General features: G+C 44.9%; 1 protein-coding gene across 1 annotated transcript in view; it reads right to left on the minus strand.

Moving 5' to 3' along the window:
- The window catches only part of LOC126281248 (probable cytochrome P450 301a1, mitochondrial), a 232,663-nt gene that overhangs the window by 158,343 nt on the left and 59,997 nt on the right, over positions 1-14,323 (minus strand). Inside the window, exon 3 of the mRNA XM_049980042.1 lies at positions 7,935-8,181. Coding sequence (XP_049835999.1) covers positions 7,935-8,181 — 247 coding nt within the window. The remainder of the gene's footprint in view (positions 1-7,934; positions 8,182-14,323) is intronic.

Genomic DNA, 14,323 nt, shown 5'->3' on the forward strand with positions numbered 1-14,323 from the left:
TTTACAATATCAATAGAAACTGATCTTGGCGCCCTGCTATGTAGTAGCAAATAACGTAGCTGAAGGCTATGCTAACTATCGTCTCGACAAATGAGAGCGTAATTTGTCAGTGTGAAACGTCCCCTTAGAAAAATTATACAAGACTGTGCTTAAACTGACACACAGTATTTTTTAGCGCAACGCAATCTGACTTTCAAAAATCCCTACAAAAGAATGGCCCTGACTAACATTAACCTATACCTTTCACAAATCACTTACCTCACAAAAATCTTCGTTGCTCGAACTACTGCAATACAGCGAGCGCCACTACTGCCAGCTAAATAAAAGATTCAAACTACGGAAGGCACTAACTACTGATAGGCATAGTTAGCAAATGAAAGATTTTAATAGAGAACAAACAATCTATTTACCTTAATATCATCAAAATTCATAATATATATAGCAGTTCATGACATCCAGTCTTACAAATTCCAAACTCCGCCATTTCTCTCCCCACATCCACCACTGCTGGCGGCTCACCTCCAACTGCGCAACGCTACGCGCTGTTAACATCCAGATGCCCAACACTACAATTGCGAGTATTACAACAATGCCAACCAGCCACAGACTGCACACAGCTCAGCCAGTGATTTTCATACAGAGTTCTACGTGGCGGCGGCGTTATCAACATAAGAACCTAAACAGCCTACTTACAAGTGAACCATCGCTAGCAAAGTCGGCTGTACAACTGGGGCGAGTGCTAGGAAGTCTCTCTAGACCTGCCGTGTGGCGGCGCTCGGTCTGCAATCACTGACAGTGGCGACACGCGGGTCCGACGTATACTAACGGACCGCGGCCGATTTAAAGGCTACCACCTAGCAAGTGTGGTGTCTGGCGGTGTCACCACAGTAAGTCGCTCAGATTCACTAGTCCTTCGGTGTAAGCACTCATACCATATCCAAGTCTGCGCCCCCTCTCCCCTCATTCCCTGCTAAGCGCGTACCGTTAGTCACAGGTAAAATTGTCGGTGGTTATTCTATCCAGCGGAAAAAATGGCGGCCACACTCCTCTTTAAAAGACTGACTGAAAACTGGGGTACCTGCTGCCTCACTCTACCTTCCTAAGACCCTTTAAAATTTTTCTCAAAAACGTTGGTGTGCGAACACATTCTCGCTAACATGCAATTGACATCTCGCCCTTACAATCTCCTGTAATTACAAAGTGCTCAAACACACTAGTCCATCGCTGTAAGCCGCTCATAACCATCCATTCCCGCCTGCTCGTTCTCACTCACTAATTAAGCCCAACACATTCTCATTATCTCCTTGTGACTCTCTAACTGTCACTGTCTCCTGTCTCACAGTCACAGTCTCCTTCGTGCTATCCTACTACTACAGTCCCCTCTCACTCTCTATTATTTTCCAGCATTTATTAATTTTATTTCTCTTTCCCACTGCCACTGTCTCTTTCTTTCTCAGCAAGAAAACGCGCGAATACGTTCGCATGGCAAAATGTTTGGGAAAATTTTTGACGGAGGTCTGGAGGGTAGAATGAGGCAGCTGACACCCCACTTTTCAGCCATAGTCCTATAAGCAGGAGCATATTCGCCATTTTGTGATCCAATAGGACCATTTTCCGCTAGTTTCCTTCTTTTCCCAGCCACAGCAAAGCACTTTATCAGTCAGTGAAATTTTGATAATTTCTATATGTGAAATTCAAATAATGCAAAACTGATTTACTCCTCAGATTGGATTTTACATGCACAAAAGTTTTCCATGTGCTTCAATACTACAATGTGGGGTTCCTAGAACCGTTCTGCTGAAACCGGAGACAGTTTATAGCATATTACTCCATGTTACGTCATTTTACACGCTAGGTTTTCGCCTCACACCGGGTTCTGCGTAAGAATTTTATGTGTGCAAACAACTCAACTTTGAACATCTGTATGTCGGAAACGGATGAACATACCAAGAATGTCGAGGCTGTTCGGGATCGGTATCTTATCAACTTATCATTTAAAAAAAAAAAAAACAGCTGTGTGCTGTACATAGCTGTCTTGGACTTCGCGGCTCCGTTTTGGTACCCAAAAACCATGCTTTTGGGATGTTTCTCGATAACGGATACTAATTTTTAAAAACGGGAAGATGTCAAGTTTAGATAAATGCCTAGAGAATATACCATTGAAACTTGAGCAATATGCTTCGTTTATTTATTATGTAGATATCGTTTCACACGGGCTTTTACGTGCATATTTTACGGGTGCAAGTAAGGCAACTTTGAGCCTCTGTATGTCGGAAACGGATAAAGATATAAAGAAAATTTCCATGACTGTTCGAGATCGGAATCTTAGAACTAGATCTTAAAAATTTCAGTCAATTGCTGTGCATAGCCATCTTGGAATCCGCGGCTCGGTTTCGATACCGTGGCGTTTATTGATAGCGGATAAAGATTTTCGATAAAAAAGAAAGGGAAGATGGCACTAATAGATAAATTCCTAGAGTACATGCAGTTAAAATTTGAGCAATTTACTGCGGCTAGGTATTTAGATATCCGCTGCTGAAGGCAAACAAATTGTGAGAAACTTTTTTTAGGGTGCCTGCGTAAGCTTTGGGGACACTTGGGACCACATCTAATGAAAAAAGTACCAACTAATTTGTTCCATTTGCCTAAGCTGCAGGAAGTGTGTAATGTTCACACTTTGGCCCTGTACTGTAGGATAGCTACAGAAAGACGCTGATTCTGTTGGGTGTACGAATGGTCCCTAGCACAAGAGCTAACCAAAACACTTGAACCTACCCTTACGTTACCAATAGAACCCGAGGTACGGGCACCAGAAAAATACCGTTTTATGCTCTGCGTTTTGTGACGTACTGGTATAGGTAGTGCATGGTGTCACATTCGTACCAGCTTCTCCTGCCTCCTTAATAACAAAATCCCAATAGGATAATTCATGAACTAGAAGTCTCGTCTTTTTCCAAATTATATTTTATGTCCGTTTTCTAGGCAATGTTCATCCATGGCTGACTTCTCAAGCTCCCTTTGTTTAACATGTCGTGACAGCTTAGAATAACGCTCGGCAACAGCGCGAATAGTCCGTCCTATGCAAATGCTAGCGCATTCGCAGGGGACGCCATAATAAGCCAGAAACTCGACATCATAATTTGTCCGATGAGCTTTTAATGACTCAGATTAGAAAGTAAGATTCATTTAAAGATACTGACTTTTAAAAGATAAAGTCAAAGCATAATTTCCAATTTTATATTTGTTAATTTTGACTGACACTCCAGTTAGAGATATTTCAAAGTATGCGCCAGCATTCTGTAAATTTAACAAGTAACGCCATCTGTTAGTAGCGGGCACAAATATTGCCATTTTTTTCAGCAATTTAGTGTTTGTAGATGCTACTTCTTTTGTGAATAGTCCTTTCAAAAGTTATACAACACAGTACTAGCTGAAAGTGTAATAAAAGTAACGCATTATTTAAAACATTTGAAACAGAACTGGACTCGTTAGGCAGAGAGATTATTTATTGTAACAGCAACGAGAGTAATGGTAGTCTGATATTTTTGTCGTAGTTGTTGGGTGTGCTCCAAGTACAGTTGTGTGCATTTGTGATGATGAGCATATGTGATGATGGAGGAAAACTACTTAGAAAAAGTCTATAATGAGGATATGCATGGAGATGCCAGATGAAGAGGTTGGCCACTATGAAAGGATCGTGTGGCATTGTTGGCCGGGAGGCTGCACCAGACCGCACAGCTAAGCACGTGGAGGGCCACTATGAAATAATATACGTAACACTGAAGGGAACCACCTTTTCAGTTAACGTACATGTTGTATAACGTCCTGCTTCAACAGTACCACAGATAGATGCTTGCTCCCGTAACGTACATGTTGTATAATGTACTACCTCAAAGATATGCACGATGGAGGCGCGAATTGTCATCCACGAAGACGAATGCCTTGCAAATATGCTGCCAATATGGTTGCACTGTCAGTCGGAGGAAGGCATTCACGTATCGTACAGCCGTCATGGCGCCTTCCACGACCACCAGCGGCGTACGTCGGCCCCACATAATGCCACCCCAAAACATCAGGGAACCTCCACCTAGCTGCACTCGCTGGACAGTGTGTCTAAGGCATTCAGCCTGACCAGGTTGCCTCCAAACAAGTCTCCGACGATTGTGTGCTCGAAGGCTTTTGAGACACTCGTCGGTGAAGAGAATGTGATGTCAATTCTAAGCGGTTCTTTCAGCATATTGTTGGGCCCATCTGCACCGCGCTGCATGGTGTCGTGGTTGCAAAGATGGACTTCACCATGGATGTCGGGAGTGAAGTTGCGTATCATGCAGCCTACTGCGCACAGTTTCAGTCGTAACACGACGTCCTGTGGCTGCACGAAAAGCATTATTCAACATGGTGGTGTTGCTATCAGGGTTTCTCCGAGCCATAATCCGTAGGTAGCGGTCATCCACAGCAGTAATAACCCCTGGGCGGCCTGAGCGAGGCATGCCATCGACAGTTCCTGTCTCTCTGTATCTGCTCCATTTCCGAACAACACCGCTTTGGTTCACTCCGAGACACCTGGATACGTCCCTTGTTGAAAGATCTTCGTGGCACAAAATAACAATACGGATGCGATCAAACCGCGGTATCAACCGTCTAGGCATCGTTGAACTACAGACAACACGAGCCGTGTACCTCCTTCCTGGTGGAATGATTGGGACTGATCGGCTGTCGGACCCCCTCCGTCTAATAGGCGCTGCTCATGCATAGTTGTTTACATCTTTGGGCGAGTTTAGTGACGTCTCTGAACAGCCAAATGGGCTGTGTCGGTGATACAATTCACACAATGAATGCCTATCTTCAGGAGTTCTGGGAACTGGGATGATGCAAAACATTGATGTCTACACTTACATATCTACATACATACTCCGCAATCCACCATACGGTGTGTGGCGGAGGGTACCTCGAACCACAACTAGCATCTTCTCTCCCTGTTCCACTCCCAAACAGAACGAGGGAAAAATGATTGCCTCTATGCCTCTCTACGAGCTGTAATCTCTCTTATCTTATCTTTGTGGTCTTTCCGCGAAATATAGGTTGGGGGCAATAAAGTTGTACTGGAGTCTGCCTCAAATGCTGGTTCTCTAAATTTCCTCAGTACGATTCACGAAAAGAACGCCTCCTTTCCTCCAGAGACCCCTACCCGAGTTCCTAAAGCATTTCCGTAACACTCGCATGGTGATCAAACCTACTAGTAACAAATACAGCAGTCCGCTTCTGAATTGCTTCTATATCCTCCCTCAATCTGACCTGATAGGGATCCCAAACGCTACAGCAGTACTCAAGAATAGGTCGTATTAGTGTTTTATAAGCGGTCTCCTTTACAGATGAACCACATTTTCCCAAAATTCTACCAATGAACCAAAGACGACTATCCGCCTTCCCCACAACTGCCATTATATCCTTGTCCCACTTCATATCTCTCTGCAATGTTACGCCCAAATATTTAATCGACGTCACTGTGTCAAATGGTTCAAATGGCTCTGAGCACTATGGGACATAACTGCTGAGGTCATCAGCCCTCAAGAACTTAGAAATGCCTGAGGCAGGATTCGAACCTGCGACCGTAGCGGTCGAGCGGCTCCACACTGTAGGGCCTAGAACCGCTCGCCACTCCGGCCGGCGAATGTGTCAAGCGCTACACTACCAATGGAGTATTCAAACATTACGGGATTCTTTTTCCTATTGATCTGCATTAGTTTACATTTATCTATATTTAGAGTTTGCTGCCATTCTTTACGCCAATCACAAATCCTGTCCAAGTCCTCTTGTATCCTCCTAGAGTCATTCAACGACGACACCTTCCCGTACACCACAGCATCATCAGCAAACAGCCGCACATAGCTACCCACTCTAGCCAAATGATCATTTATGTAGATAGAAAACAACAGCGGACCTACTACACTTCCCTGGGGCACTGCAGATGATACCATCACCTCCGATGAACACTCACCATCGAGGACAACGTACTGGGTTCTATTACTTAAGAATTCTTCGAGCCACTCACATATTTGGGAACCAATCACATATGCTCGTACCTTAGTTAGGAGTCTGCAGTGGGACACCGGGTCAAACGCTTTTCGGAAGTCAAGGAATATGGCATCCGTCTGATACCCTTCATCCATGGTTCGCAAGATATCATGTGAAAAAAGAGCGAGTTGCGTTTCACAGGAGCGATATTTTCTAAAGCCATGCTGATGCATGGACAGCAACTTCTCTGTCTCAAGAAAATTCATTATATTCGAACTGAGAATATGTTCGAGAATCTTGCAGCAAACCGATGTTAAGGATATTGGTCTGTAGTTTTGAGGATCCGTCCTTCTACTCTTCTTGTATATAGGCGTCACCTGCGCTTTTTTCCAGTCGCTCGGGACTTAACGTTTGGCAAAAGATTCGCGATAAATGCATGCTAAGTAAGCGGGACTTTACGTTGGGCAAAAGATTCGCGATAAATGCATGCTAAGTAACGAGCCAATGCAATAGAGTACTCTCTGTAAAACCGACTTGGAATCCCATCAGGACCTAAAGATTTATTTATTTTCAACCCATTCAGCTGTTTCACAACCCCAGGGATGTCTATAACTATGTCCTCCATACGGGAATCTGTCCGAGATTCAAACGGCGGTATGTTTGTACGATCCTCCTGCGTGAAAGATTTCTCAAATGCTAAATTTAAAATTTCAGGTTTCGTTTTGCTGTCTTCCGTTGCAGGCCAGACTGATCAGTGAGTGACTGGATGAAAGCCTTCGACTCGCTTTCCGATTTTACGTAAGACCAGAATTTCCTTGGGTTTTCAGCAAGATCTTTTGCTAAGGTATGACAGTGGTAGGGGTTGAATGCTTCGCACATCGCTCTTTTTACAGCAGCACTAATCTCTACTAACTTTTGCCTGTCCTCATTCTCCCGATCTTTCTTGTACCGCGAGTGCAACTGTCTTTGCTTCCTGAGCATTCTCCGAATTGCGCTGTTAAACCACGGTGGGTCTTTTCCGTCCGTGACCCACTTTTTCGGCACATACTTGTCCAATGCGTGATTTAGAATGTGTTTTAAATTTTCCCATAATTCTTCCACGTCCATCGTACAGGAAGTAAATGAAGTGGGATGCTAGCAACTGCTTATTTGCTCTTTCTCGTAAGAATACTCTCCTAGCCTTCTTGACCGACTTTTTAACTTTCGTAACCATAGTCGTAATGACAACATCATTATCAACTGGTTCAAATGGCTCTGAGCACTATGGAACTTAACATCTGAGAGCACCAGTCCCCTAGAACTTATAACTACTTAAACCTAACTAACCTAAGGACATCACACACATCCATGCCCGATGCAGGATTCGAACCTGCGACCGTGGCAGCAGCGCAGGGGTTCAGGTCTGAAGCGCCTGGAACCGCACGGCCAACGCGGCGGGCAACATCATGATCACTAATCCCTGTCTCAACACTGACACCGCCGATGAAGTCTGTTCTGTTCGTGGCTACCAGATCTAAAATATTTCCATTACGCGTTGGCTGTCGATTTAGCTGCTCAAGACAGTTTTCGGATAATGTGTTGAAAAGTAATTCACACGACGGCTTGTCTGTACCACCTGTAATGAATCCATAGACATCCCAGTCTATATTAGGTGGGTTGAAGTCGCCTCCGACTAATACAGCATGATCCGGGCACTTCTGCGATACAAATTGTAGACTCCCTTTGAATGATTCTAGAATTGGCACGGTGGAAGCTGGTGGCCGGTAATAACACCCAACAATTAACTTTATTTCTCCTAGCCCTGTTAAACGTGTCCAGATAACTGCAGTAAATCCCGAAGAGCGTGTTATAAGTTTACGATATACACAATATGAGGTGTAACAAGGGTACGCTGAGGTGAGAGGGAGTGCTGTACTCACACTGCGATGACGCCGGGCGCGCTGCCGAAGAAGTCCTTGCGGAGGACGTGCTTGTAGTAGTTGAGCGACGGCATGGAGGGACGGTGGGGCAGCGCGTCCTCCTCGCGGAAGACTCGCTCCACCAGGTCGGCGTCGAACAGGAAGAGCATGTCCGGCCGGCCCAGCAACCCTGATAGCCGCACCACGGGCCCGAACTGCGCGCGCAGCCGCTCACACACGCCCGCCATGCCGGGGATGCTGAAGTCGCCTGTGGCAAGTGCATCACGGTTAGCGAGGACTCCAGCAAACCGCCCAAGAAAAGGTTTGCGCCACCACGAACGTGTGTGGGCTTAGATTCAAGAGGAGGCGGGAATGGACGAATAAACTTTGTGAAACAAAAACTTCAACTTGGCTGTCAAATTAAAATCAAAACAACCGGTCAGGGTGGTCGAGCGGTTCTAGGCGCTACAGTCTAGAACCGCGAGACCGATACGGTCGCAGGTTCGAATCCTGCCTCGGGCATGGATGTGTGTGATCTCCTTAGGTTGGTTAGGTTCAATTAGTTCTAAGTTCTAGGCGACTGATGACCTCAGAAGTTAAGTCGCATACTGCTCAGAGCCATTTGAACCAAAATCAAAACAGTACCCAAAAAAAGGGCAGAATGTTCGAAACGCACAACTGCGAAAACCAAATCTGGTACTGGGTAACGTTTAATATCGTGTAGTTCCGCCTCATGCATTCTAACATGCGCTGTAAGACAAAGAACAAATAAATAAATGAATAAATAAAATTAACAAATAACACACGGCGAAGGTATTACCGAATGTGACGGAAATCGGAAGATGCGATGTGCATATAGAGACATTTAAATGAACACGGTTTTAGAAAAACTGGATGATTTAATCAAGAGGCAGAACTTCATCAATTGAGCAAGTTGATTGATTGGTTGGTTGTGTTGGTGGAAGAGACCAAACAGGGAGGTCATCGGTCTCACTGGATTAGGGAATGAAGATGAAGGAAGTCGGCCGTGCCCTTTCAAAGGAACCATCCCGGCATTTGTCTGAAGCGATTTTGGGAAAGCACGGAAAACATAAATCAGGATGGCCAGACGCAGGATTGAACCGTCATCCTCGCGAATGCGAGTCCAGTGTGCTAACCACTGTCCCATCTCGCTCGGTAACTGAGTAAGTCAGTAACGCGTTGTTCCACCTCTGATCCTTATACAAGCATCTGTTCGGCTTGGTACTGAGTTAATAGAGTTGTTGGATGTTCTCCTGAAAGATAGCGTGGAAAATTCTGTCCAATTGGCGAGCTAGATCGTCAAAACCCCGTGCTGGTTGGAGAGTCCTGCCCATAATGTCCCAAACGTTCCCAATATGGGAGAGATCAGGTGCCGTTGATGGCCATCGTAGCTTATGAGAAACACGGAGACAAGCAGTAGAAACCTTAGCCGCGTGCGGGCAGGCATTGCTGAACTGTAAGCCCAGGATGGCTTTCCATGAAGGGCAACTAAACAGGGCGTGGTCTTCGATGATGAGTTCCTATTCGAATTGAGCCCCGGTGATCAGTGAAGACGTTTCTGCAGACGCCCTGGGCAGTGGTGGGATACCAGCCTGACTGTCGTCTCTCTAATGGCCCGAGAAGCAGGGGTGATGGACTAGGGTATCTTTTCAAAGCAGGACGCCTTTGGTTGTCATCCGCGGCATCACTATGGCTCAGCTGTACGTCGACGATATTCTACGGTCCATTTTGTACATTTCAACAATATAACGCCCGCCCGCTCACGGTGAGTGATTCTCCTTACTGTTTGTCTTCGTACTTTCTAAACCCTACCTTGACCAGCAAGGCCGCCGGATCTGACCACATTTGAGGGCTTTGAAGCATTATGAGATTTTGATGGACCAACGTGCTGACTGGACAGAATTTACCACAGCTCTTTCAATCAATTCGATCGCCAATAACTGCTTGCATAAGCGCCAGGGGTAGACCAACGCATTATTAACTAGCTCAGTTTCTGAAGCTCTTTCTCTTGAATAAATTATCCAATTTTTCTGAAACCGTAGTCATTTATTTGTCTGTGCATGTACGAGGGCTATTCCGTAAGTAAGGTACGATCTGGCGTGGAATGGAAACCACAGTGGAAGTCCGATGAAGATTGGCAAGAATGTGTCACGTCGCTCTTTTCAGTTATGAGCGCACAGTGGCCACATAAAGATGCCTAGAAAGTAGTGGCTCTGAGCACTATGGGACTTAACATCTGTAGTCATCAGTCCCCTAGAACTTAGAACTACTTAAACCTAACTAACCTAAAGACAACACACACACCCATGCTCGAGGCAGGATTCGAACCTCTGACCGTAGCAGTCCCGCGGTTCCAGACTGAAGCGCCTAGAACCGCACGGCCACACCGGCCGGACCTAGAAAGTAGTATCTCCTGCCACGTACGAGGGCCTGGTAAGAGATTTCACCTAATACCGTGTAGCCAACGCTGCATAGCTGTCATACGTGTCCTTCTTTACGGCAGTTCACGGCCACACACTGCAGGAGTAATGAAGATGCTCCTGCAACATTTTCGATGCGGAGTGTTTGATCACCCAACATACAGCCCGTAACTGAAGCCTCCCCCCCCCCCCCCCCCCTCACCCCTTGAGTTTGATCTCCCCTCACGTGAACCGGTGGTTATCAACACTACATTTTGACCAAGACAATGAGCTGTAGACCAGCATGAAGAATTGGGAGAGAGCACAGGCGGCTGTCTTGTATGACGACGGAATTGGAAAGTTGGTACAATGCTACGATAAATGTCTAAGTCTGAGCGGTGACTATGTAGAGAAGTAGCTCTAAGGTGTAGCTATCTGTTGCTAACAAAAGTTTTTGATTTTCAGAATGATTTCCATTTACTTTCCGAAAAGCCCTCGTACATCACATGTACTGATTTACGTCCCACTCGGTAATTTCTTCGTGGTGCATCTTTTTTGTCTTACAAACAGTATATTTCAATCTTACCTGGCATGTTGTACATAGGATGATCGAGACGTTACTGTTCAAGACGGCACTGGTGAGGTTTTCAAACAGATTTATTGCCCTTATTAATTGCACTAATTTTTAAATGACCGGTTTCGGTTCAACATCAACCATCCGCCGATCTGTAGACAACAGTAAAATAACTGATCAGCTGTTACTCTACGAAATACAAAATGTTGCTACGTCAACATCAAACGTCAGTTGCATCAGACGTACCCGAATTTATCGGTTGCAAGAGTAATCCGCCCAACTATTAGCAAATTTACATACTATGTCACATAATCAGTTAGTGTTTGATAGAACCCACGTCATTAATATAGCCTATAAAGCTACTGACGACAGCTGGCGTCTGGTACGTTCGTCACATTTAACTAAAACTTGTAGACCCACGCTGGATTAGAACTTTGTATTTTCTTTGGTGAGAATGGAGATAGTTGATATGTGTGATTTGTCAGGGTTAAAAAACATTAAAAAATACCTGTAACGTAAAAAATCTGTTTTGTGGTGGTTTTCTTCCTCGTGTGATCACTGTTTTGGTGTTGTGCCGCTAGCCGACCGCCCTCTGCGTGACCGCTTCCTTATCGACACAGGCACAGCACACATATTACAGCTGTCTCACAACACATACTGTTCCCTGTCGGCTTGAACATCCATACGCAACAAGCATCATCTTAGTACGTAGTCATAAATGTTGAAATAGGCATTGTGGTTTCTTTCGCCCTGCTCCTTCAGGATTATACACTATTGGCCATTAAAATTGCTACACTAAGACGAAATGCACATGATAAATGGGTATTCATTGGACAAATATATTATACTAGAACTGACATGTGACTACATTTTCAGGCAATTTGGGTGCATAGATCCTGAGAAATCAGAACCCAGGACAACCACCTCTGGCCATAATAAAGGCCTTGATACGCCTGGGCATTGAGTCAAACAGAGCTTGGATGACGTGTACAGGTACAGCTGCCCATGCAGCTTCAACACGATACCACAGTTTATCAAGAGTAGTGACTGGTGTATTGTGACGAGCCAGTTGCTCGGCCACCATTGACTAGACGTTTTCAGTTCGAGGGAGATCTCAAAAATGTGCCGGCCAGGGCACCAGTCGAATATTTTATATATCCAGAAAGGCCCGTAAAGGCCTGCAACATGCGGTCGTGCATTATCCTGCTGAAATGTAGGGTTTCGAAGGGGTCGAATGAAGGGTAGAGCAACGGGTCGTAACACATCTGAAATGTGACGTCCACTGTTCAAAGTGCCGTCAATGCGAACAAGAGGTGACCGAGAAGTGTAACCAATGGCACCCCATACCATCACGCCGGGTGATACGCCAGTATGGCGATGACGAATACACGTTTCCAATGTGCGTTCACCGCGATGTCGCCAAACACGGATATGACCATCATGATGCTGTAAACAGAACCTGGATTCGTCCGAAAAAAATGACGTTTAGCGATTCGTGCACCCAGGTTCGACGTTAAGTACATCATCGCAGGGGCTCCTGTCTGTGATGCAGAGTCAAGGGTAACCGGAGACATGGTCTCCGAGCTCATAGTCCATGCTGCTGTAAACGTCGTCGAACTGTTCGTACAGATGCTTGTTGTCTTGTAAACGTCCCCATCTGTTGGCTCAGGGATCGAGACGTGGCTGCACGATCCGTTACAGCCTTGCGGATAAGATGCATGTAATCTCGACTGCTAGTGATACGAGGCCGTTGGGATCCAGCACGGCGTTCCGTATTACCCTCCTGAACCCACCGATTCCATATTCTGCTAACAGTCATTGGATCTTGACCAACGTGAGCAGCCATGTCGCGATACGATAAACCGCAATCGCGAAAGGCTACACTCCGAAATTTATCAAAGTCGGAAACGTGATGGTACGCATTTTTCCTCCTTACACGAGGCATCCCAACAACTTTTCACCAGACAACGCCGGTCAACTGCTGTTTGTGTGTGACAAATCGCTTGGAAACTTTCCTCATGTCAGCACGTTGTAGGTGTCGCCACCGGTGCCAACCTTGTGTGAATGCTCTGAAAAGCTAATTATTTGCATATCACAGCATCTTCTTCCTGCCGGTTAAATTTCACGTCTGTAGCACGTCATCTTCGTGTTGTAGCAATTTTAATGGCTAGTAGTGTATTTGGTTATTGATTTTTACGAGAAAGTAAATTTCAAGTTCATTCAGTACATTAAGGAATCTTCCTTTTGAAATTCATGTAGGATGTTCATATCTTGAACAATGTTCTTGGCTCAGAGCTTAAAGTTGCCATAACGTTTGGGGCACACATACCAACTTTAGAGCACTCGAACATTGGTCAAAATTTGGACATCCTACATAGTGCTCAAAATGGACGATTCCGTAATGTCATGCAGGAACATGAAATCATAATATCTATTTGAACATTTATATTGATTGTTGCATATGGACGTCCAAGGTGACAGCGGACAGAAAGTGTGTGGCGGGACAGCTGTTACACGTGTGCTGCGCCTGAAATCGATGATGGGGCTATCAGCAGACGACTGGAGGCTCGCTGCACAACTCCAAAACAGTGGTCATACGAGGAAGCAAGCTGCGAAGAAGACAGGCCTACAGAAAAGCCATGGATATGGACACCGTCCGTCTAGTAAATCACAAATATGTTGTAAGATTTTCGTCATGTCTTTTAACCTTGACAGATCACAGTTTTTAATTAATTATATTCACTCTCGCCAAACAAATAAAATTAGTGCTAATTCAGTGTGGGTGTATAAGTTTTATTTAATTGTGACAAATGTACCAGATGCCACCTGTCGGCAGTGCCGTAAGGGCTAATTCAATGACATGGATTCTACCAAACCACTATTTTATTACGTGACGTAAAACGTAAATTTGCTTATAGTTGGACGGGCTACTCTTGTAACGGATACATTCAGTCATGTTCTGCTGCATTTTGTGTTTGGTGCTGGCTTGGAATGACAGCATTTTTTATTTCGTAATGTATTTGCTAATTAGTTATTTTACTGTTGTGCGCACATCTTAAGATGTTTCATACTGAACAGAAAACGGTCATTTAAAAAATTAATGTCATCAGAACGGATAATAAATCTGCTTAAAAATCAGTGATTGCGGATTTGTTCTTCAAGGGCATTATGTCAATTTTTGTTTCCTAAGCCATCCAGTAGCTGAGGAGAGTTTCCTGAAAACGATGCCTGCAAGTTTCAATTGGCTACAAACATGGTTAGATGACAAACAAGTTTTGTAACTATTCTGCCTTTACCGAACCAATTTTGATGAAAAATTCTTCTGAGTCGTGCGGCCGCGTCATATTCCTCTTAAAACAGCTTCACTGCTCGAACTTCCGATCCTTCTGCTGCGATCTTCTTCAGGAATCCACTGG

Source organism: Schistocerca gregaria, chromosome 7 (genome assembly GCF_023897955.1).
Source record: "Schistocerca gregaria isolate iqSchGreg1 chromosome 7, iqSchGreg1.2, whole genome shotgun sequence".
In the NCBI taxonomy this organism is placed as follows: domain Eukaryota; kingdom Metazoa; phylum Arthropoda; class Insecta; order Orthoptera; family Acrididae; genus Schistocerca; species Schistocerca gregaria.